Below are 22,300 nucleotides of genomic sequence, written 5' to 3' on the forward strand. Positions count from 1 at the left end.
TATTTTATAATTCAACATTAATTTACTTTCCTGAGAGATTTTTTGTAGTCCATTTACCTTCAGAAATTCTTTCTGGGGCCCTTGTGTATATAATTGTTTAAAGTATCTCTGGAAACAGTTTCTAATCTCAGCTGGGTTGTGTATGTTCTTTCCTTCCACTTCTAAATTTGTAATAGTATTTAATTTTTGTCTTTTTTTCATTTGCCAAGCCAGCAATTTCCCACATTTATTAGCTGATTCAAATGTTTTTTGTCTCATTTGTTTAATTTTCCATTCTATTTCCTGATTCATCGTTTCCATATATTGTACTTGATATAACTTTATTTCTCTCAAAATCTCCTGCGATTTTGGTTTTGCTCTCAATTTCTTCTTACTTTCTTTTATTTTCTCCAGAATTTTATCTTTCTTCTCATTTTGGCTTCTCTTCTTTATTGCATTCTGTTGTATCAGGAACCCTCTCATAACCGCTTTGCTTGCGTCCCAGATTACTCTTTTTTCAACATTAGTGTTCAGATTTATCTCAAAATAGTCTTTCAAGGTTTTTTGGGCCTTTTTATACACTTCTTCATCTCTGAATAAGGTGTCATTCATCCTCCATCTAAAGGAGCCAGTTGATGTTAGTTTCATCTCCATCCTTACAGCATTATGGTCGGAGCAGGTTTTTGGACAAATTTCCACTTTCTTTATCTTTGGTGCCATTCCTCTAGTTACCCATATTTGGTCAATTCTAGTCCATGTCATCTTGGCTTCAGAAAAGAAGGTTCCCTCTCTTCCCAAGGGATTCTTTGTTCTCCAAGTATCAACTAAGTCCAAGTTGTCTGTCATCTCAAAAAATGTTTTCGGTAGTCTACCATCCTTGGTGACCACTTGTCTTTGTGCCTTATCCATATTTGTAGATACTACTCCGTTCATATCCCCCATCAAAATCAGATTGTAATCCAAATAGTCTATTAAGGTCTCATGCAACTTTTTAAAGAATTCAGATTTTCCCTCGTTCGGTGCATAAATTCCTACTATCAAAAATTTCTCTCCTTGAACTTGAATTTCAATTGCCACAAATCTTCCTTGATCGTCTTTAAAGATGAATTTCGGTGATAGTCTCTCCTTTGCATAAATCACTACTCCTCTTTTTTTTACTTTATCAGATGAGATAAACTCCTGTCCCAATCTCTTGTTAATCAATACTTTCCTGTGTAGCCTTATCACGTGTGTTTCCTGTAGGCAAATCAAGTCCAATTGTTCCTTTTTTAGTAAATGAAAAACACTTTTCCTTTTCCGAGGAGAATTGAGGCCATTACAATTCCAACTTAAAAGTTGCAGAGCCATGATGGGGTTACTTCGCTTTACCTCCAACTGCGCCAAGTGTTTGTTCTTGTTCTGTCGGTGGTGTCACTCTCTCTGGACCATGCAATCCAAAAGATAAGTTTGCTATATCTAGTATTCCTTTTTCCAGTGCTTTTGGCTCTTCTCCGGATTCTGCTTCTTTCTGTAGATCTTCTCCGTGGTCCTTCAGAAACCTATCTTTGTCCTTGACTGATCTTATTTTTATCTTTCTTCCTTTATATTTAAAGGACAGGCCTTGAGGGAATTCCCACCTAAAGATGATTCTATTTCTTCTCAACAGGGCAACCAGATCTCCATAGTTAAGCCTTAAGTCCAAAAGATGTTTTGGGATGTCCTTGAATATCTCCACACTTGAGTCGTAAATTTCTAAAGTCTTTTGGTAATGCAAATTCAACATTTTGTCTCTCTCCTCTTTTGTTCGAAGGGTAATCAAGCAGTCTCTCACCTTGTTCTTCCTTCCTCCTCTTCCAAGTCTAAATGCACTCACTATCTTAAATTCTTCCTTCCCCAAATCCTGTTGCCAGAAATCTGCAAATTCCTGCGTAAGAAAGTCAGTCAAGTTATCTTTCTCAAGTTCTGGTACAGCCCTGATTCTTAAATTTCTTTGTTTCTCCTTCAATTCAATCATAGACAATGTCAAACCGTGGTCCTCGAGTTGCCTATATATCGGTGGTATCTTCTCTTGAGTGGCAGTTGCTATATCTTTTGCTTCTTCGGCTGTCTTTCGGGTCAAAGCAGATTCCTGTAGCAATTTTTCAATAGACTCTGTGTTGGTATTCACCTTCTGTCCCAAATTATTAATGCTTGTAGTATTTTGGTCAATTTTAACCGATGCTTCGGCTACTTGTTTATTTGTTTCAGCTACTTGTTTAGTTAAATTTCCCAAAGATTCATTAATTTTCCCTAGTGCCTGAGCCAAAACGTCTTCGGACGACATTACTTTTAGTTTAACTTGTGGAGGTGCAGCCCCTGGTAATCCAGATGGTCCAGAAGGACCAGATGTTGAAGCTCTTCGCTGCGACGCAGTATCTGTCCGATAGGGTCTGCCAGACCTAGTAGTTTTTTCCTGAGTCAACTCTAACTTTCCTCTTCCATCTGCCATAACACTGTAATGGGAGTCCAAGGTCGATCCCACGGCTGGAATTTGTTTTGAAATGGAAAATTCCCCTAGCCCAGTTGTTATTGTAGCAATGTCAAGCTTCCTCTAGGGGGACACAGTAGCAGCCAAAGCTTGCAACTTTAAGAAAAGAAAATAGTCCTTATAAGTCCCCCAATTCGCAAGAAAACAACAGTTTCAGTTGCACTTAATCAGTTACTTTAAAGCCAGGAGAAGTCCAGAAACACTGTATCTCTCTTGCAGAGTTAGCTGTCAAAAGTCCTCTGCTTACCGATAGTGCTTTTCACAGAGCGGCATTCCTTGTCTCAGGGCAGTCCGTTCCCAGGCTCTAAGCGGTGGATTTTAGCTTCCTTCCCCTCTTTTTTTTGCAGATAAATACAGTTCGAATCTTTCCCCCCTCCTCTCCTGCAATACGGAGGGGAGATCGCTTTCCTGATGTTAAGATTTAAGTCTTTTTTCAAACGTCTTTCAGAGTTTCCGCTTACAGTCTCTTTGCTTTGATCTGTTTACAAGAAAGGAAGGCGGACTTCCTGTTTATACCTTCCCGCTTCGGTGCCGAATTGAATTATTTTCCCCTTTAAATCCAATTTAATCCTACTCACGGGTAGTTACTTTCGAAGTCAAATTGTCCCAGGAAAAAGTCAGCGCTCTCCAATAACAGCTGTGCGGCTTCACTCCGCGGAAGAAGCAGTCAACTCTCAGCACCGCGCCACTCACCCCGTCTCGCTCCGGAGCCCTTAGAAGGGTCCCTTCGCAATTTGGGGGGGCGCAAAAGGTGCCTGCCGAGTCCCCACGTTCACAGGCTTCACCCGCCTGTGATTTTTGAAGGGTCCCCGCTTCGCCGCAGCGGTCAGACCCGATCCCGCGGAGCTGGTCCCTCAGAGACTCAGAGGGAATCCGCCATTACCGATGGCGCCAACCTGGAAGTCCCATACATTGCTAAATAAAAGATGACAAATGGGCAAAAAAAGGAGGGGAAAGACTCTGTTCTGAGACAGAGAAAAGACTATTCTTAAAAGCACATCTCTGTAGGAATATCAAAAGGAGATCCTTTACCAATTCAGTGAACAGATACAAGAGCTGCAAAGAGTTGTTTTTATAGGATCCCACCTCTCTTCCCTCAGGGATCAAAGATGCTATATTGTACCCTATTAAGTAGTTTTAACTGGAAGTGCGATCACAAGGACGAGTAAGATATTTCAGGGTATTAACGCACGGAGAGCTGTTTTAATAACCCCAGTGGCCTTTTTCAGGCACTTGTTAGGTCAGCATAGAAATGAATAGGGGGCCTTGCAGCCACTGCGCATGCTATTTTGGGGGAAGGGAGGGAGATTCCATTGCTATGGTAACCGCCTACCTTGAAGCCTTTCCCAGCCTAAGCAGAGTTGTGTTACTGTAATTAAGACAAACCCCTGTAATAATCACCTTTTAACAGCTTTGTCTGCAGGCCTGAACTGGCCATTGGATAGTTCCCGCAAATTCCAGAGGGGGCCAGTCTCCCTGGGACTTTTATGCTCAGCAAGCAAATAATATCCCCTTTAAAAACCACGCCTGATTTGCAATTCCTATGGGGGTTGTTCAAACTGTGCAGGACCACAGCCAAAAGTGGGGTACACCCCCAGGTTCTCACTTGGAGAAGGAAACAAGGATGGCTGAGTGTGAAAGAAGCAGTTTGGAAATTATGATATATGTAAACTGCTAAAATTGAAGTATAATGAAAATCAGATAGGTGGGACTTGGGGAAGCCCACTTAACGTTTAGAAAAATAAGGATATGACAAGAATTTGTTCATATTTTCTGTTTGTTTTTTGTGTTATAAAATGAATAAAAAAATTTGCAGGGGGAAGCAGCAGTTTGGGTGATTAAATGTTTGGTGAATGTATTTGTTTCTGTGGAGTCTGCTCCGTAATGGTTTGGAAAGGGGCAGAATCGTCTTTTGCTTAAGTCAGTAGTAGGGGAATGGAGAAAAGCAGTGAAATAATAACTTCAAGCAACACACAATGAGGTTGGAAGGAAAACCCATCTGGGATACTCCCCCTTTCCTTTTGATGATAGCTGTCAGTGGAATTTTGCAGCAGCTTTTAGAAACTGAAGGAATTAAGTAGACGCATTTAAGCCAATGACTTGAGAATCTAACCAATTGTTTATCTTCCAGCGTTTAAATTTTTTTAGTATGTTTATTTAGGATGTGAAGCCTTACACATATTAAATCAAAATTAAGCCATGACTTTAGGATTGCACCTGCTGTCCCCACTTTTTTATGCTGAAAAAGTCCCTCTCGGCTTATACTCGAGTGAGGGCCTTTTTAGGCTGCTCCTTCCTCCTTCTCTGCTGGCGGTGGAGGAACAAGCAGCCCAAAAGCAGCCCTTTTGGGCTGCTTGTTCTTCCTCTAGGCAGCACCCTAGTAGGCAGGGGGATAGGAGGGGCTCGGGGGGGGGGAGAGAAGCCGCCTCTGCTGTGGGTGCATGCGCACGCACGCACGCACTCCAGCCCACCAGGTGGTTTGTGGTGTGGTGAACGAGCTTATACTTGAGTCAACAAGTTTCCCCAGTTTTTTGTGGTAAAATTAGGTGCCTCGGCTTATATTCAGACTATATACTCTAGTATATAGACTATATACTCTAGTATATACGGTATTTAAGCACTAATAAGCGCGGGTGGCACTGTGGGTTAAACCACAGAGCCTAGGACTTGCCGATCAGAAGGTCGGCAGTTCGAATCCCCGTGACGGGGTGAGCTCCCGTTGCTCGGTCCCTGCTCCTGCCAACCTAGAAGTTTGAAAGAACGTCAAAGTGCAAGTAGATCAATACCTCCAGCGGGAAGGTAAATGGCGTTTCCGTGTGCTGCTCTGGTTCACCAGAAGTAGCTTAGTCATGCTGGCCACATGACCCGGAAGCTGTACGCCGGCTCCCTCGGCCAGTAAAGCGAGATGAGCGCCGCAACCCAAGTGTCGTCTACGACTGGACCTAAGGGGTCCCTTTACCTTTACCAACCAGTAACTGACATTTCAATCTAGGTGGGGTGGGGGGCTAGAGGGCAAGCCCTCCATCCCTTCTGTGCCCAGCTTAGCTTTTGGGAGCTTACAATGTAAGGTCGATCTAGTGTCAATTAAGTTCGCTTTCAGCACACGGGCCTTCCAAAGTATATTAAGCAACCGATTAGACAAGACCTAGTATTTTGTCCTGCTTCATTTGCTGTACTTTTCCGTGTGTAAGACAAAGGTTTGTTATTTTAAAAGTATGTTTAACTCTGAGCTAATCTCCACACCAAAAGCTAAACAACAACCCCCCCCCCCAATTTTCTTAATTTGGAGTCCCCCAAAATAGGGACGTGTTATACACGGAAAAATATGGTATATTTATTTTTAAAATTATTCTGTGTGCTGTCCTGTGAACTTTAAAGAATTCTTTCAAATAATGTCTCACACATTCAGTGTGCATGTGTATCTTTCCAAGAAAACATTTCTCTCTCTCTCTCTCACACACACCCCCAAGAGAGAGAGAGAGAGAGAGAGAGAGAGAGAGAGAGAAAGAAGAGAATGCACAAGAGATGCTCCTACCCTAAAGAATGAAGCCACACCAGCAAAAGGTTACTCACAAGACTAGTTTAATTCAACACCCATAAGAGCTGGGCTCCTTTATTACCAAAAAATAATAGGGTCTCAAAGGGGGATGGGGAAGAGAGAACAAGCCACAACTAAAACATTATCAATCTTTCACTACTAGTTTACCTGCCAAGAAATATCAACTTTAAACAGGGGATTAATTTTTAACATGCAGACAAAATTAAAAAGTGATAGGGCATATATAACACACACACACACGCACATATACGGAAAACAGTCTTTTTAAAAAACGATGAACGGGTGTACGAAAAAATGTTTTGTTTTTTTAGTTCCCCATCCAAGGAATTCCCCCCTCCCTATAAAACAAAATGTACTTTTAAATGTCAGGTATCACAGAGCACCCCCAACTAAACTCCCCTTTCGTACTTCCCATCATCACAGAGGCAGATCACTGGTAGTATTGATGTATGGGTGGAGGGGCGGGGACAGAGCAATAGGTGGAGTCCCAAAATCTTGTTGGCAGGCAGGCAGTGGAGGTCCATCTGAAAGGAGGTCTCATGTGCAGGCTCCAGCAGCAGAACCTTCTTTGTCATCCGAGTGCCAAGCTGAGCAATGAGACTTTTGCCCTGAGGGAGCGCAGGATATCTGCTGATGTCAGCCCCAACTCCCCACTTCGCACAGCCTAGTGATAAGATGCTCCTCTATCCCTGCCGCAGGAGTGGGGTGTGGTTTGAGTGTTCCAGACTTGTCGGTCACCTCATTCTCCATCAGATGAAATTAAAAACGTGAAGCTCCAGGGAAGCGGAGGAGGTCAGGAATTTAAACCAAGGGCAACATAAAGAGGCAAAGCCCCCTTTATCGGGTCTGTTCAACTGAAAGAGACAAAACACGTCAGGCGGAACACAGCAAACAAGCTTAGGCTGCCCATGCAATTCTGATGTTTCTGAACAATCTTTCCAGCATCTTTCAAAAGTCTTCTGCAGAAAAGTGTCCTCCTTTACCAAACTAAGTACTTCCCTCCCCAATTCCACATGGCAAATAGCAACTCCCACTGAGCCAGCGGTCTGTTCACAGTGACTTCCAGAAGCTCAGTTCATAGGGCATTTTTTCTCTCCAAGTGTTCCTTGCCCTCTCATACGGCTCATCCAATTCCTCAAATTTAGATTGAAGTGGAGAGCCCTCAGAACATAAAAGCACCTGGTTCAAAGGTTCAATCCCTGGCATGTACATGGTTGGAAATGGCCTATGCCTGAAAAATGCAGCCAGTAGGTGAGGACAATACTAAGCTAAATGGACTAATGGCATAAAGCAGCTTCCCAGCATTCAGTCAATTTATACCTCCAATAACAAGCTCTTCCAGCAGTCTAAATCTCCCCTCCTCATTCCAACCGCCATCAAAGGTCTCAGGCTGCACTTACTGTAGGAAGAGATGTCAATCTCATCAGGGAGCTCGCTGATGTTCACCTCGAAGCGGTCCTGCACTTCATTCAGGATCTTCGCATCATTCTCATCCGACACAAAAGTTATCGCCAGACCCTTCGTGCCAAAGCGCCCAGCACGAGCCACCTGCGGAAGCCACAAAGGAGAAGATGGGCCCAAGTGCCTGTGGAAGTATTTCCCGGTACACTGGTACCTTGGGTTAAGTACTTAATTCATTCTGGAGGTCCGTTCTTAACCTGAAACTGTTCTTAACCTGAAGCACCACTTTAGCTAATGGGGCCTCCTGCTGCTGCCGGAGCACGATTTCTGTTCTCATCCTGAAGCAAAGTTCTTAACCCGAGATACCATTTCTGGGTTAGCGGAGTCTGTAACCTGAAGCGTACGTAACCTGAGGTACCACTGTACTTCTCCAAAAGGAGGCTGTTCTCTCCAAGGTAAAGTACTGAAAGCAAGAGGCACCGGGACACGTAAAAACCCACCTTTACCACGGGTGTTGCTCAGGGCTTGAAGAGACATCAAACAAGTCAGAGACTCTAGTCTGAGCAAACTCATCAGCGCAACACCACCTTGGACTTTTCCATCCTTTCGAACTTGGGCCTCAAAGCTGAGGTTTGGAATCTACTTTCTCGCTAGCCCCACACTCACCCGGTGCAGATAGGTGTCCGAATCCTCTGGCATATCATAATTGAAAGCAATGTTGACCCGCTCAATGTCCATGCCACGACCAAAGAGATTGGTGGCCACCAAGATACGGCGCTGGAAATCTTTGAATTGCTGGTATCGAGACAACCTGCGAAGCCAAGAAAATAAAGTGATTAATATCTCTAGGCCCCCTAGAAACCCCACCTCTTAGTAGAACACCAGAAAGACAACTCCCACCCCTTTGTTCTACCATACCAGACAAAACTACCCTTTCAAATAGGAGGCAAAAAAAACAAGACAAAGACGCACACAAATGGCCTACGCCAAACATGAGCTATGCTTCCACCTCTCTCCTGGAGCAGGCAGGACAAACAACTGAAGGAGGATGCTCTCTCACAGAGGACTTGCTGCTTGCTTAATGTAAACAGTCCTGCCTTCTGGAGTGACTGAGAGGAGGAAGCCAACCAAGCAGTAAGACAGCCACCGTACAGAAAACACAACTCCCACACAGCCTATGTTTTAACCCACCAGACGCAACTGTCCTTAAAAGGCTCACATTCCCTGGTTACGAACTAGACTTTCAGCTCCTAATCAGCCTATGAAAAATTTTGTCCGCTAACCCCTCCCATGACTAGGCGTGTAAGATCACATTGACCCAAACGAGCATCTTGCTAAATGTAAGGATTGGTCTCCCAGCTCCAAAATGTCAAGCGCAAGAAAATGTTTCTCTGTACCCACCCCATCCCAAAGATGATTCAGATGCCAAGAAAGTGGATGTCTGCATCAACTTTAGCCAGATGATTCGCATTATTAAGTGTTTTCTTGTCCCGGACCCCACTCGTTAAACATCATCTCCTGCCAACAAACTACAAGAGGAGGAACTTTTATCTATGTCTCAGCAACGTAGCACAGTGACCATTGCTCAGAGCTTAGAAAAGCATCACCGAAAGAGTCAGAGACTCTAGTCTGAAGCAAACTCATCACAGCAAATGAGCCACCTGCATCTCGACCAGCAACCCCGTGTCACAGTTCTGTGTCCTTCTCACCTCTCTTCCTGGGGCATACCCCTGTGAATGGCGATGGCCGGGAAGTTCTGCTCCACTAGCAGCTGAGCCAACGCGATGCAGCGCTGCACGGACTTCACGAAGATCACCACCTAGATGGGAAAGCGACGTGTCACTCCTACACCTATTCACAGCTGCCCCTTGATAGCGAAGGGATGTTGGTTTATGTTCAGCGCACGCCTCCTGCCAAGTCCCCTCTCGAAAATGGTTGGAGCGGGCATGGAGCCTGCACTCATAGGAAGCCATGAAGGCAGAGCCCAACTTCTCCACCGTCAGGTTATCCCCAAGGCGGGTCGCTTTGTGGTCGTCATGCGGGACAACATTAAGCTTTTAATTTCAGCCTGTGAGACTCAGATCAAGCATCTAGCCAGGAAAAGGATCGGAAGCAGAAGCAGGCTCCCCACATTCTACCAAGTCAACCCTCTTAATCTTTAAAGGTGGACTGGACATTTCAAGTTCTGGTCCCTCCCACATTGCGAGAAACCCTGACCCTGGGGCAGGGTCTACTTCCAGAAGGCACCTGGTTGAACTCCAGCACATCAAGCAGGTCAAAGAGCTTGCGGTTCTTCTCGTTGTCTTTCAGTTTGACATAGTACTGCTGCAGACCATGCAGCGTCAGCTTGGTCTCGTCATCCACGAAGATCTCCATGGGCTGAGGAGCAAACCCAGGGCCGGTTAGACCAGGGCAAGGCTGACCTGGGCTCGGAGGGAGGGGGCGGGTCGGGGTGGACAAGAAGCACAAAACGGGCACAGGAACAGCTTCCCTCGCCGCATACACGCCCACGGCCCTACGTTCCCTTAGGAAAGATCAGAAAAATGAAGGGACACCCCACCCCCCCTTCCGCTTTCAGTAAGTCTTAAGAAGCCAAAAGCTTCCATCCGAAGGATCCTGTGAGATGCTTCTCCCAGCTCAGCCATGAACAAAGCATTCTGGGGGAAAGGCTAACACTGCCACCTCTTAAGATTCTCCTCCTTTACAAAGCACTAAAACATTAGCCACTTTCAAGATTAGGCAGGGTATGAAATGAAACACAAGACTCAAATGCCTTCCTTTACGATTTCCTCCCAATCCCCCCAGTGTTAAAAAAAAGGAAAAGCAACAGCACAGGAAAGAAGTCAGTGCATGTTGAGCAATTTCAACCACCTAAACCATTCTGGCCTTGCGCATCCCTCACAGGCTTCTTCCTAATAGCAAACAGGGGCTCCGGGTCCAGTCATGTACCACATCCCCTGCAATTTCCAACTATCTAGTTACCCAAACTCTGGTGCTTGGAATCAAGGGTCAGCAAAGTACACATGGGAAGCAGATTCCACATGGCCCATTCCCTTCCAGAAACTCATCTTTCCACCTGACCCCACAGACCCACTATCTGCCTCACAAATCCTATTAATTTCAGGATTAATTTGGCATTCGGACAGTCGCTACCTCCAGCCATGATTTGACGGCTCTTTTTTTGCAGGCGGCAGGGGAAGCAGTTTACTTCCCTCTCCCCCAGCAGTGAGGACCCTCAAGACAATCCCTTTCCCACATGGCACAGGGGTGGGGGTGGGGACAGAGAAGAAAGGGGTAATAGAAAATAAAACAGCACGCTTTTCCCAGTTCAGAACAAAAAAAGGATAAAACTTCTCCTCCAGGTCGCCAGGCACGTCTGTTCCACTGGCTGCTGCCGGTCCCTTGGATCCCTCGGGGAGTCCTTCGCCGCAGGTCTCCAGAGTGCCAGCCAGTGAGTGGGCAGGGCAGGACAGGGCAAGGAGGGCAGGATTGTGTGCGTGCGTGCTGCCGGTGCGTGTGTACCCGAGCGCAATGCATGGGGGTGAGGAGCCAAGAAAACTACACTTGCCTGGGTGTGAGGGGGCCAGGATCTTCTGAACGTGGGTGTGTGTGGGCCAGGATCTTCGGAACACGGTGCTGACCAGCAGGTGGATCCCACGCTGAAGGGAGTGCAGGGAATACAGGATAAAGAGCAGGGGGGCGCCGTGTATTCTGCGCCACCCGCCAAGTGTGGAGGCGGGAAGAGGATCCTTCTGGAATGGATCCCCTCCATCGCTAACGTGGACACTCTCTAGGTCGTGTGTGCCAGCTGGGCAGAGGATGATCATGGTGTGTGGGTGCTCTCTAGCCCTTTTGGGAGAGGCCTCTCGTTCGTGTGTGCAAATATGCGGCTGGCTAGCGTAACCCGAATGATCTTCCGGAAGGTATGTGCCCTACAAGTGCCTTAGGGGGACTGGGGTAGCCGGTGGGCGGCAGCGGTGCAGCCCCGGGTGCTGTAGGCAGTGGTGGCGGTCTAAGCTCTGGCCCCCTGCTCCTTCCCTGGACAGGGAGGAAGGGAGGCTGGCCGGCCGGCCAGGTGGATAAAGAAGGTAGAAGGGGTTTAATTACGTCTTGCATGAATTTGCGGCACACAGGGCGGATTTCCTTGCTGAGTGTGGCACTGAACATCATGACCTGCTTTTCGTGCGGGGTCATGCGGAAGATCTCCTGGACGTCCCGGCGCATATCTGCGAGGAAGAAAAGGACCAGAGGGTTAGAAATGGCTCTCTCCAGGAATGTGCCACCCCAGAAACCCAATAGGTCTCCTCTCCTCCACTGCCAGATCATATCCACGTAAGGAAGTTATTCTCACAAACACTTAATAGCTCTTATGGTGCTTTTTTCCAGAGGACTGAGTATTCATGATAAGAGTACGGGCAACTTTTTAAGGGGTATATGCCCATACGTTACTGTCTGCCTGTCTATCTTCTGTTGCTTCAACTGGCCAATAACTGTACTACTGCTTTACGATTTGTATCGTAAATCTGTATCTGATATAATCTGTATAATCTGTATCTGATGCTGTTTGTACATTCTCTGGACTGGCTCCTGACTTGCACTCTGTAGCGTTACACTCACACAATGCTTTGCTGGAAGAAGGGGGAGGCAAGACAGTTTGCAGAGATTCCCCCTTCCCCCAGCAGTCCTCCCTCCCTACAGAGCAGTAGTGGAAGCATTAGCAAAAGCACTTCCCCAGCTTCCTTCAGCAGGAGCCTCCACTGAAATAACAGCCCCTTCCACAAAAAGGAACAGCCCTGGATCTAACCCAACGTGCTCAGAAAGTTAGCATTCTTCCTCTTGTTCTGGAAAGCACAGCTTCTAAGAAGTCAAAAGCATGGACACTCGGCTGACCCAAGCATTACCTTCCTTGCTGTCCAACTACTAAGCCCAACCCCCACGGATCACATGCACACAGCCCCTCACCAAGCTGCTCAAGCATCTTGTCACATTCGTCCAGGATGAAGTGCTTGATGTGCTTGAGGTTGAGGCTCTTGTTGCGGGCCAAGGCCAGGATGCGGCCCGGGGTCCCCACCACAATGTGGGGGCAGTTCTTCTTCAGCACCTCTTCGTCCTTCTTGATGGACAGGCCCCCAAAGAACACCGCCACCTGGGAGGGAGGGAGGGAGAGAGAGGGAACTCTCAAATAAAGGCTGGCAGCCAGAAGAGACAAAAGCCCCAAGGGTGCAGAAATGGGTAAAAATAAATGAAAGCAGGATGCAATCTCTGTCAAATATGTAACTGACGGAAACTGCCTCCAGTGTTAGTTTCATCCCCAAAGCCATGAAATCGTCCAAACCTCTCCCACCGTTCTCTTAGGTATATTTTCTACTGTTCACTACCATGCAGGCAAAACACTGTACGGTGGTACCTCGGGTTAAGTACTTAATTCATTCCAGAGGTCCTGAAACTGTTCTTAACCTGAAGCACCACTTTAGCTAATGGGGCCTCCTGCTGCTGCCGCGCCGCCAGAGCACGATTTGTGTTCTCATCCTGAAGCAAAAGTTCTTAACCCGAGGTAGTATTTCTGGGTCAGCAGGGTCTGTAACCTGAAGCGTATGTAACCCGAGGTACCACTGTACATGGACTTGAGCAGGGACAACAGCTGTGGCAGCCCCTTGGCTCTCACCTTGACACTGGGCATGTACTTGGAGAAGCGCTCATACTCCTTGCTGATCTGGAAGGCCAACTCACGGGTGTGACACATCACCAGCACCGACACCTGTGAAGGAAGGAGGAAATCTGTTTTAAGAAGCCCCTGCTGATTACTTCCGTCACTCTAGCAGGCTCTCATTCAGGTCTGTTTAAGCTGGCAGATTATCAGGCTCCCTCCTCAGCACCCATCCACCATCTTGAAAAACTGCTTTCCTTTCTGAAACATACCTGACCAGTGACTGGCTCCAACTGCTGTAGTGTAGCAAGAACGAAGACGGCAGTCTTGCCCATGCCAGATTTGGCCTGGCACAGGACATCCATGCCCAAGATGGCCTGTGGGATACACTCGTGTTGCACTGCATGGAGAATATGAAAAAGTACAATGAATACCTCCTGGCAGGTCAGGGATTTCAGAAGCACTTACATTCAGCCCTCCTTTGCTAACTTTCCGAAATATCCCCACCAGACAAGGCACCCGGGCTCACCTTCAGAGGGGTGTTCAAAGCCACAATCAACAATGGCACGCAGCAGCTCTGGTTTTAACAGGAAATCCCGGAAGCCAGAACTGTGGATGGAGACATAGGACCCCTTGACATCTTTCTTAGTTGGGACGTCCACCCCATCTCCAGCTGCCTGGTTTTCCACCTCATCATCTTCGTAATCCAGAAGTTCATTGTCAACATCATTCTCAGTCATGGTGATGCCTCTCTCTCTAAAAAACAAAAGGAAGACTTAGCATAAAATTGCGTAAATAGTACGGCCAAACAATTATAACGATTGAACGTAAGCAAGTGCAGTTATCATTCACAATATCTTGGTTAGTGAAAGCACAACCTTCCTACTTAAAGCTTATGTTAATTAACGCCTGTATTGTTTGAGGAAGCCCTTGTCTCGCTTCAGGCCTCAACAAACACATCCAGATTTACAGGTTCAGAGCAAAGTCCCCCTTTGAAGTTTCTTTGCTGAATAATTCAACTTTTAGGTCAGCGGCAATGTGTCCTGGAAGATTACAATGTTCTTCCATTGGTTATGTAGATCATTCTGCTGCCTGCACAGGGCAGAAAGGATGTTCTCTACACAAAATAATAAATGGGCAGAAACATGACATCAAAAATTGAAAGATTCATGCTGTACACTTGTCTGTTCCTTTGCCACCATCTTTTCTTATATTATTATTACAGCTGCACGTATGCAAGTATTTTTATCTGCCCCTTTTATCACTGTTGCTCTTAAAACAAGAAAAAGGCAACATTTAGAAACCAGAATATTTCAGTTTTCGCAGGACACTGTGGATAACACCTTACCTCCGAGATTTTATTTTTAAAAAATAGCTAATGATGCATATAGCTCTAGTCTTATACCACATTAAATCAGAATCTCTTAGAAAAGCACTTTGGTCCGTCACAACTAGAATAATTTGCATTCTAAAGGGAATGATGATAAGACTCCCAAGGGCCTCGTATGATTTTACTTAACATGAGCCTCCTTTTTAAGGGCCAGATTGTTCATAAAGAACATGCATGAAGTACTAGAGAAGAAAGGCAAACCCTCTGAGCAGCACGTAAGTCAATTACAGGGACACTGCAGCTCTCCACTTTCCATCAGCTCCAAGACGGATGGCCAAGGGTCAGGGATGATGGGAGTTGTTGTCTAGCAACACCCGGAGGGTGACACATCCCATCCCCAACTTTTATGACATGCATAAAAATTACTGATACGTTTTCATATACCACAAACACCCATGGCATACTTAATTTACCAGTGTTTATGGTGCCATGACAGTATACTTTCTTGCTATTTCTGCAACAGAGCAATATGGCTATTCCTCTGGCAGATTTTGGAAAAGTTATTTAAGGGGTGCAAGTGGGACCCCCTAAAAGTTGCATGCGTTGCATTTGGGCAGCAACAATCCTAAGCTCACTATGCCCTGAAAAGCTAGTTACCCCAATCAACCCCTCCTCATCACCTAAGCCCATGAAAACATGCCTCCATGCAGATGGCTTTGTAGCTTTACATTTATGCTCATAACAGGCAAGTTGGGCACCCTGAAAACACATGCTGCTAAAGATGAGCATCCTCACTTCACCTCTAAGGGGGGGGGGCAAGAAAATGAGGGAGCCAGACACACATCCACAATTCCCCACTTCCAAATCCATGCAGGAGCTTTCTAAGATACTGGGATTCTCAGATCCAAGTATCATATACCACACCACCTACAGCACAAAAGATAAGAGAATGGCACCAGGAAACTGAAATTTACAACTCCTAAGAGGAGTCCCCATTCCTGAGGTGCTGCCTGACGCACAGTTGCAGCACCAAGCAAGAGGAGATTCAAGAACAGCCACCTAAAAAACCTCCTAGATAAATCTCACTCACCAGCACTGAGTCAGAATGGGTGTTGTTGTTTTTTTTTTTGGATGGAATTTCTTGTTGACTCTTTCCTCACGCCTTTCCTGCACAACAGCAGCTTTTTCTTCTTTTATCCTACAAAATCCACCTTAAAAATAGAAAAGGAAAACCTCTGCATTTCAGCACTGTAAATTCCCAGAGAAACCCTCTCCTGCAACAGCAATTTAGTGCTCTCCTGTAGCGCCAGGAGAATACACTCCACGTGGGTACGATCCCTAAAGATATTACAGTACACCCGCTTGGCCCTGTTCAAACCATACAAAGGATTAACCAAAAAAAGTTATGGGGAGAGTTGCAGCTTCCGAGTACAAGTATGGCAAACTGCGCTAAAATCATGCTCCCAAAACAATCCATGCATATAGCTCCCTTTTGGTCCCAAATGTAATCTTAAAGAAAAATAGCTGGATCTCCTGCCTCACTTGCCATTCATTGCTCTGCATTTTAATCTGTTCCATTGCAACCCATCTCATTACACCCAGTGAAGATCAGACCACCTAAACCTGCACCCTCCCCAGATAGCAAACATTGGGGGGGGAAAGGCCCCTAGAATATTTAATCTGCAAACCCGCACGAACTGCATGAATGAATCCCCCAGCAAGGATCCACTAAAGCGGCACGTTTGTGGCTGCATCTCAAAACCCCGTTATGTGAGGAAAGGGATCCCACCCGTCTCTTCTCTAGATGCAATTTCCCCCTCCCCACAATTACCCCATAATCGTCTCATCATGTACAGAGCGCTATTAAGAAAAGGCCGTTTGGAAATGGGGGGCGGGTAGACACACCAGAATTAAAACCCTCTGTATTTCTAATTTCTAATTCTGAGCTAAAAAGGAAGGCACAAGTGGTCTCTCTATCCAAAGGACCACGCTTGGGAGGCCTAGTTAGCGCCACAAGGAGGATGTTTCCCGATTACGAACAGCTCACGGGGAGCAGCGCGCAAAAGAAAAAGGGCGCCATCTTAAATTCTACTACTTAGCATTGCAATGGCAGGGGATAAGGCACCCCCCCCCGCCCACTCCCGACTCAATTTTTGGAGGTCCAGACGGGCAAGCGGCCCCCCAAAAAACGAACCATCGGTAGAAAAATGCCTGGAGAAACGATATCCACCCTGATATGGGGCGGATGGCACAACCGAGGGCGGATGGAGGCGCGATTGTCGGGGAGCACCTTACCTTCTACGAAGGGGAGGAGTCGAAGAGCTACGCTGAACAGCGACCACAGCAGAAAGTGCGCAGCTTCCGGTAAAGGGGAAGGAGGTCACCGGAAGCCCCGGGTGGGAATCTGTCGCGAGGACCCCGCTGGTTTCTCGCGGAGCTTGTCTAATTGAGAGCCTGACTAGAAATTGGTGAAGTTCAAACAGGTCTTCTTGGGGCTGTGAAAATTCAAATGAAAGGCTGCTGGTTTCTTTTAGCCGAGAGGCTTGGATGCCATTTTTTTTCACAGCAGCAGAAATTCAATTGGAGCAGTTTCCCCCCTAACTTGCTGGGAATCTGCACCCTGCTGAGTTGCATACCTGCCGTGCAAACTGTTAAGATCGCAAGAGGAAACAACTAGTAACAAAAGAGTTTCCCACACGGGCGCCTTCTTTAGTTTCAACCTTTCACAGTGTTATAAGAATTCTAAGGTCTCAAATATAGAATAAATATTCATAAAACGGCCTCGGTCCAGTATACCTGAAGGAGCGTCTCCACCTCCATCGTTCTACCCGGACACTGAGGTCCAGCACCGAGGGCCTTCTGGCGGTTCCCTCACTGCGAGAAGCCAAGTTACAGGGAACCAGGCAGAGGGCCTTCTCGGTAGTGGCGCCCTCCCTGTGGAACGCCCTCCCACCAGATGTCAAAGAGAACAACAACTACCAGACTTTTAGAAGACATCTGAAGGCAGCCCTGTTTAGGGAAGCTTTTAATGTTTGATGTATCATAGTATTTTAATATTCTTTTGGAAGCCGCCCAGAGTGGCTGGGGAAACCCAGCCAGATGGGCGGGGTATAAATAATAAATTATTATTATTATTATTATAAATACACACATATCGAAATATATATAAACCATGTGTCGTGAGATAGTATGGGAGAGCAATCCTGAAGCCATTTTGACTCCCTCAAATCTTCCTCTACCAGGGGACTGCAAACTTTTTCAGCAGGGGGCTGGTCCACTGTCCCTCAGACCTTGTGGGAGGCCGGACTATATTTTTGGAGGGGAAATGAACGAATTCCTATGTCCCACAAATAACCCAGAGATGCATTTTAAATAAAAGGGCACATTCTACTCATGTTAAAACACGCTGATTCCTAGACCGTCCGCGGGCCATATTTAGAAGGCGATTGGGCCGGATCTGGCCCCCAGGCCTTAGTTTGCCTACCCATGCTCTACAGTAAGGGAGGCAAATAGGGATTCCCATTGTCCTTTCGCTTACAAATCCTGTCTAAAGGGCGTATTTGTGTGTGAATAGGGTGAGCCTGTGACCTGGACTCAGGAACTAAAGTATTAACCATCACACAAAAAATGTCCAGGTTGCAATCAGTGACCACTATCAGGTATCCTGGCAGACAGGATTTCTGCTGTAGACCGCCTTCGATGATGTATGTATGATTATTTTGGGATGGTCTTTGATTAATGAATTGGGCAATGTCAAAAGTCTTTAAAGTTTCCTGCAGAGGGTCTCTCAGGGTCTCTCCCTCCTTGGAAGGATAGGGAATCTGTTGCAACAGAAAAATAAATAAATATCTGCCGTGCTTTCCACTGGATCCTGCCTCCATCCATTCTTCTCTGACCAATCATGGACTTAGGGGACTCAGAGTCCCATGGGGAGTTGGGCTGCAGAAGCCAAACCCCAATTTATACATCAGTTGAATGGTGTCTCAGAGTAAAAATAAAAATAAAAAAAATAAAAAAAATTCCTTCCAGTAGCACCTTTAAGACCAACTAAGTTAGTTCTTGGTATGAGCTTTCGTGTGCAAGCACACTTCTTCAGATACACTGAAACAGAAGTTGCCAGATCCTTCTATATAGTGAGAAGGTGGGGAGGGGTATTACTCAGAAGGGTGGTGGGAATGGGAGATTGGCAGATAGCTGGGATGAGCCTGCTGACGACTCTTAACGACTGTAATGGGTCTTACAGGAAAAGGCAAGGGGTGAGAAGGTGAGAAATGGCTTAGTCATGTATAATGGGATAAGAATCCAATGTCTTTGTTCAAACCAGGTTTCTCCATGGTTTTAAGTTTGGTAATGAGTTGCAATTCAGCAGCTTCTCTTTCCAGTCTATTTCTGAAATTCCTTTGTAGTAAAACAGCTACTTTGAGATCTTGTATAGAATGTCCTGGGAGATTAAAGTGTTCTCCTACTGGTTTCTCTGTTTTGTGATTCTTGATGTCAGATTTATGTCCATTTATTCTTTGGCGTAAGGTTTGGCCTGTTTGTCCAATATAGAGAGCTGAAGGACACTGTTGGCATTTGATGCCATACACAATGTTAGATGATGAGCAATTGAATAGTCCCGAGATGGTATGTGTGATGTTGTTGGGGCCAGTAATGGTGTTGTCCGGGTGTATGTGGCAGCAAAGTTGGCAACTGGTGTCTCAGAGCTACAACATAAACTGTCACATTCTTCCTATGTTCACCTTATTTTAAAATGTTGCCTTAAATATACAGAATCAAGGCTGTGGACCCCTTCAACTCAGCATTGTCTACACCAGGGAGAACCAACTAGGGTGCCCTTCAAATGTTATGGGGCTTCAATTCTCACAAGCCCCAGCCAGCATGGACAGTGATCAGGGCTGAAAGGAGATCTAGCCCATTAACAATGGGAGGGGTAGTTTCTGCCTTGCACCTTGTCACACATTGATGAAGGGATACCCTTCATAAGCACACCCCTCACACTAGATCAATACAGATCTAGTTACCTGCTTCAACGCAACCTAACTTTCCTGAAACCCAGCTCCCAATATATTTATCTGAGTGGTCGAACCTTTGGACCAGCGTGCAAGGGGTTCTCGGGAACTGGAGACCATGTAGGCTCCAGCGCTTGTAATGTTACCATCAAAACCGACCCCGAGGGACTCACCACACTGGTTCGCAACCACTCCCACACCCGCTCATTCAAATCTCTCAGCGATGCTTTGACTGCAGTACTGACACCCTTCACTGGAGAAAAACCTATGCCAGACCTCATTACTGCCTTCCGCACCAGGCGTATAGAAAAGCCGCTGGGAGGACTATTTTGGATCTGTGCGCAAAGAGCTTATACGTGGGTCTCTATTCATATGCAGGGGTCGGCCACATTCACCCAGGGTTCAGAGTTACCCTAGCTCTACCTGACGGCCGCTTGAGAAACAGGCGATCCCCCATTCCCACGACACGCCCACAGCCAAAACCAAATGGGGAAACGTGGCTCCGAGCCCTCCTCCCCGCTTATGGAACCTTCTCAAATCACCTAGACATTCTTAGGCTTGCCGATGTCTGGTTACAATTCATGAAAGAGTCAGAAGCTACTACACGTTCTGTCCTTACCGAGCTCACTGAAGTGCGCAAAATGTCCATTCAAAACCGTTTATGTCTGGACTATTTATTGTCATCCCAAGGAGGTGCTTGTAAATTAATCGGGACAGAATGCTGTTCCTTTGTGTCAGGTCAGACCCTCAATATCACTGGACACCTTGACTCCATAGATTCCCTAACTGATACTCTGAAGAAGATCCCCCATGAAGGTCTTTCCGACTGGGATCCTTGGTCATGGCTTCCTCAGACCTCTTGGCTCCATGAATTAGCGAGAGGCATACTGATTATATTCATTTCCCTGATTGTCTTCCTTGGCCTCCTGTGCTGCTGTGGACAATGTATCCCTATCCTTATGTCCACCTTCCGTTCACCCTTACCCCACACTCCCATTCTTGCACCCTTGCAACCCAATCGCACCCTTCCCGAGGTCCTGCCCATGTATCACCTTGGAGAAGGAGAGTATGTAGCAATGGATGTGAGGCAATAATTTTTTTTCCAAAAAATTAAGCCTCAGAGAGGGGAATTGTCATAAGAGAATCAGGGTCAGAGAGAGGAACAAAGGAAAAATGATCCTAATGATATCATCCTACCCAAAAGTCCCACAACAATAATAAACTGTGCCTTAAAGAACGCATTGTTGGGAATATGCCATCTTACTGTGTCTTTTCGCGTATCATTGAATGTAATATAATGTGTGCCTTTTTAATGCCTTTTTAATGCATCATCTGAACGTAACGTGCCTGTTGCCATTCCTGTGTACCTCCTTCTCCATGAAGCTATCCTTTTAAAATGTATTCCTGGATGTATCTTTAATGAAATGCCGTACTATGCTGTACTTTTCTGAATGTATAAAAAATGTAGTTTTTAAAGAATGTAACAATCTAAATATTTCAAAATGTATATACTTGACTCAATATTGTATCCAAAAGGCTGCCAAAACTCTCTCCACCACACTGCCTCCTACTGGGTCTGCAAACCATACCATGAATACACACAGATATGAGCGCAAAATAAAGCAGTCTTATTTTCCAAAAAGTATGCAAACATCAGGCTATCACACCCGAATTGATAGCAATGCAGAATAGGATTTCACATTAACATTTAAGTCATTTCCTGAACATCTTCTCAAACATCCAGCCTCACATCTGCATGCTGATTATCAGCAGTTGAGGAGGTTTTCCTGTAGATAAAGGAAAAGCCATTTTAAGCAGATCCAAAATTAAATAACACGAAGATTGACACATATCACCTGAACTCTTCAGCAAATTGACACCTCCAGAAAGTCTTTCAACATCCTGCTTACCTTATGTTAATCCACTCTCCACACCCCTCATATCGCTTCCCCCCACCTCCTTGCTATTGATCTGAATGAAAAATGAAAATCAAGGCAGTCCTTTTGTTCGGGGTCTCTGATTCCGTGTCATTGCGTGAGCCGGGACCCTGTTGCAACAGTTTTTTGTGTTGTTTTTTCTGTTCTCTCAATAAAGATCAGGCTTTGTTTTTTCCAAATCCTGGTGTGGTCTCTGTCTTTTCCCGACCGGTACAGAGCCTTCATTTGCGCTCCTTCCAAGGTCCTAGTCCTCCTTCTGAGGCAGGGGCCCCTTGGGGAGACAATTAAATATTTATTTCACCCCCTGGTTATGACCTCATTCTCCTGGGTGGAACTTTGAAGCACATTGCATTCTGCCCCAGATTAGTCTGCTTATTTCTTTTGGAAGTTTGGAATAAGGAAGATTTAAGAGCAGGGGCCCTCGCAGACTTCCAGCTCCCATAATTCCGCGTGGTGTTCTCCACGCGGCCTGCTTTCTTTCATTAATGTGATGATTGCATGCTTCGTTCCTGAGATGAAACCAATTATTTTCTCTTGAAACCCGTTTCTTTTAGAATCTCTCTTGCCATCTGGATGGAGACATATCTCGTTTCTGCGACTTCTGAAGTTCTGTATATAAAGGCTTTGCTTCTTCATAAAGTGTCGTCCATGCGGTTCGCTTTTAGCCTACGCTATTGTAGAGGGGACACGTGTTAAAAACTGGATGGGAGTGAATACAGCTCAGGACAGATTCTGTTGAAATGGCTCCCACAATGCTTCTCTCCCCATTCCCATAGCGTCATGGTTTTATGCAGGATTAGTATTCCGGGTTTAAAAATCACAGTAGACCTGTTCCATTCTCTCGGCTACACACTTTTAATAGTGGGATGATTATGAGGGCCTATCTTACATAGTGAATTATCTTACATTAATTGAATGGGACATGCTCC

The 22,300-nt window shown here is 45.9% G+C and overlaps 1 protein-coding gene across 4 annotated transcripts; it reads right to left on the minus strand.

The window, feature by feature from the left end:
• Positions 1–6,050: 6,050 nt before the first annotated feature.
• On the minus strand, positions 6,051–16,846 carry DDX39B (DExD-box helicase 39B). 4 transcript variants are annotated; one of them, XM_080992939.1, is made up of 12 exons: positions 16,718–16,846; positions 15,513–15,633; positions 13,622–13,850; positions 13,365–13,492; positions 13,111–13,203; positions 12,408–12,591; positions 11,553–11,671; positions 9,693–9,824; positions 9,155–9,264; positions 8,112–8,256; positions 7,445–7,592; positions 6,051–6,898 (listed from the first exon to the last, which is right to left on the minus strand). In XM_080992939.1, exons 3-12 carry the CDS (start codon positions 13,830–13,832, stop codon positions 6,882–6,884), a joined length of 1,287 nt encoding a protein of 428 aa, XP_080849065.1. In that variant the 5' UTR covers positions 13,833–13,850; positions 15,513–15,633; positions 16,718–16,846; the 3' UTR covers positions 6,051–6,881. The 4 variants fall into 4 exon arrangements, with proteins under 4 accessions (XP_080849065.1, XP_080849064.1, XP_080849067.1 ...); XM_080992938.1 differs by having other exon boundaries at positions 13,622–13,846; positions 15,509–15,633; XM_080992941.1 differs by lacking the exon at positions 16,718–16,846 and adding an exon at positions 16,617–16,708 and having other exon boundaries at positions 13,622–13,848.
• Between the last annotated feature and the right edge of the window lie 5,454 nt (positions 16,847–22,300).

This window comes from Podarcis pityusensis (genome assembly GCF_964106645.2).
Source record: "Podarcis pityusensis genome assembly, chromosome: 2".
Taxonomy (NCBI): domain Eukaryota; kingdom Metazoa; phylum Chordata; class Lepidosauria; order Squamata; family Lacertidae; genus Podarcis; species Podarcis pityusensis.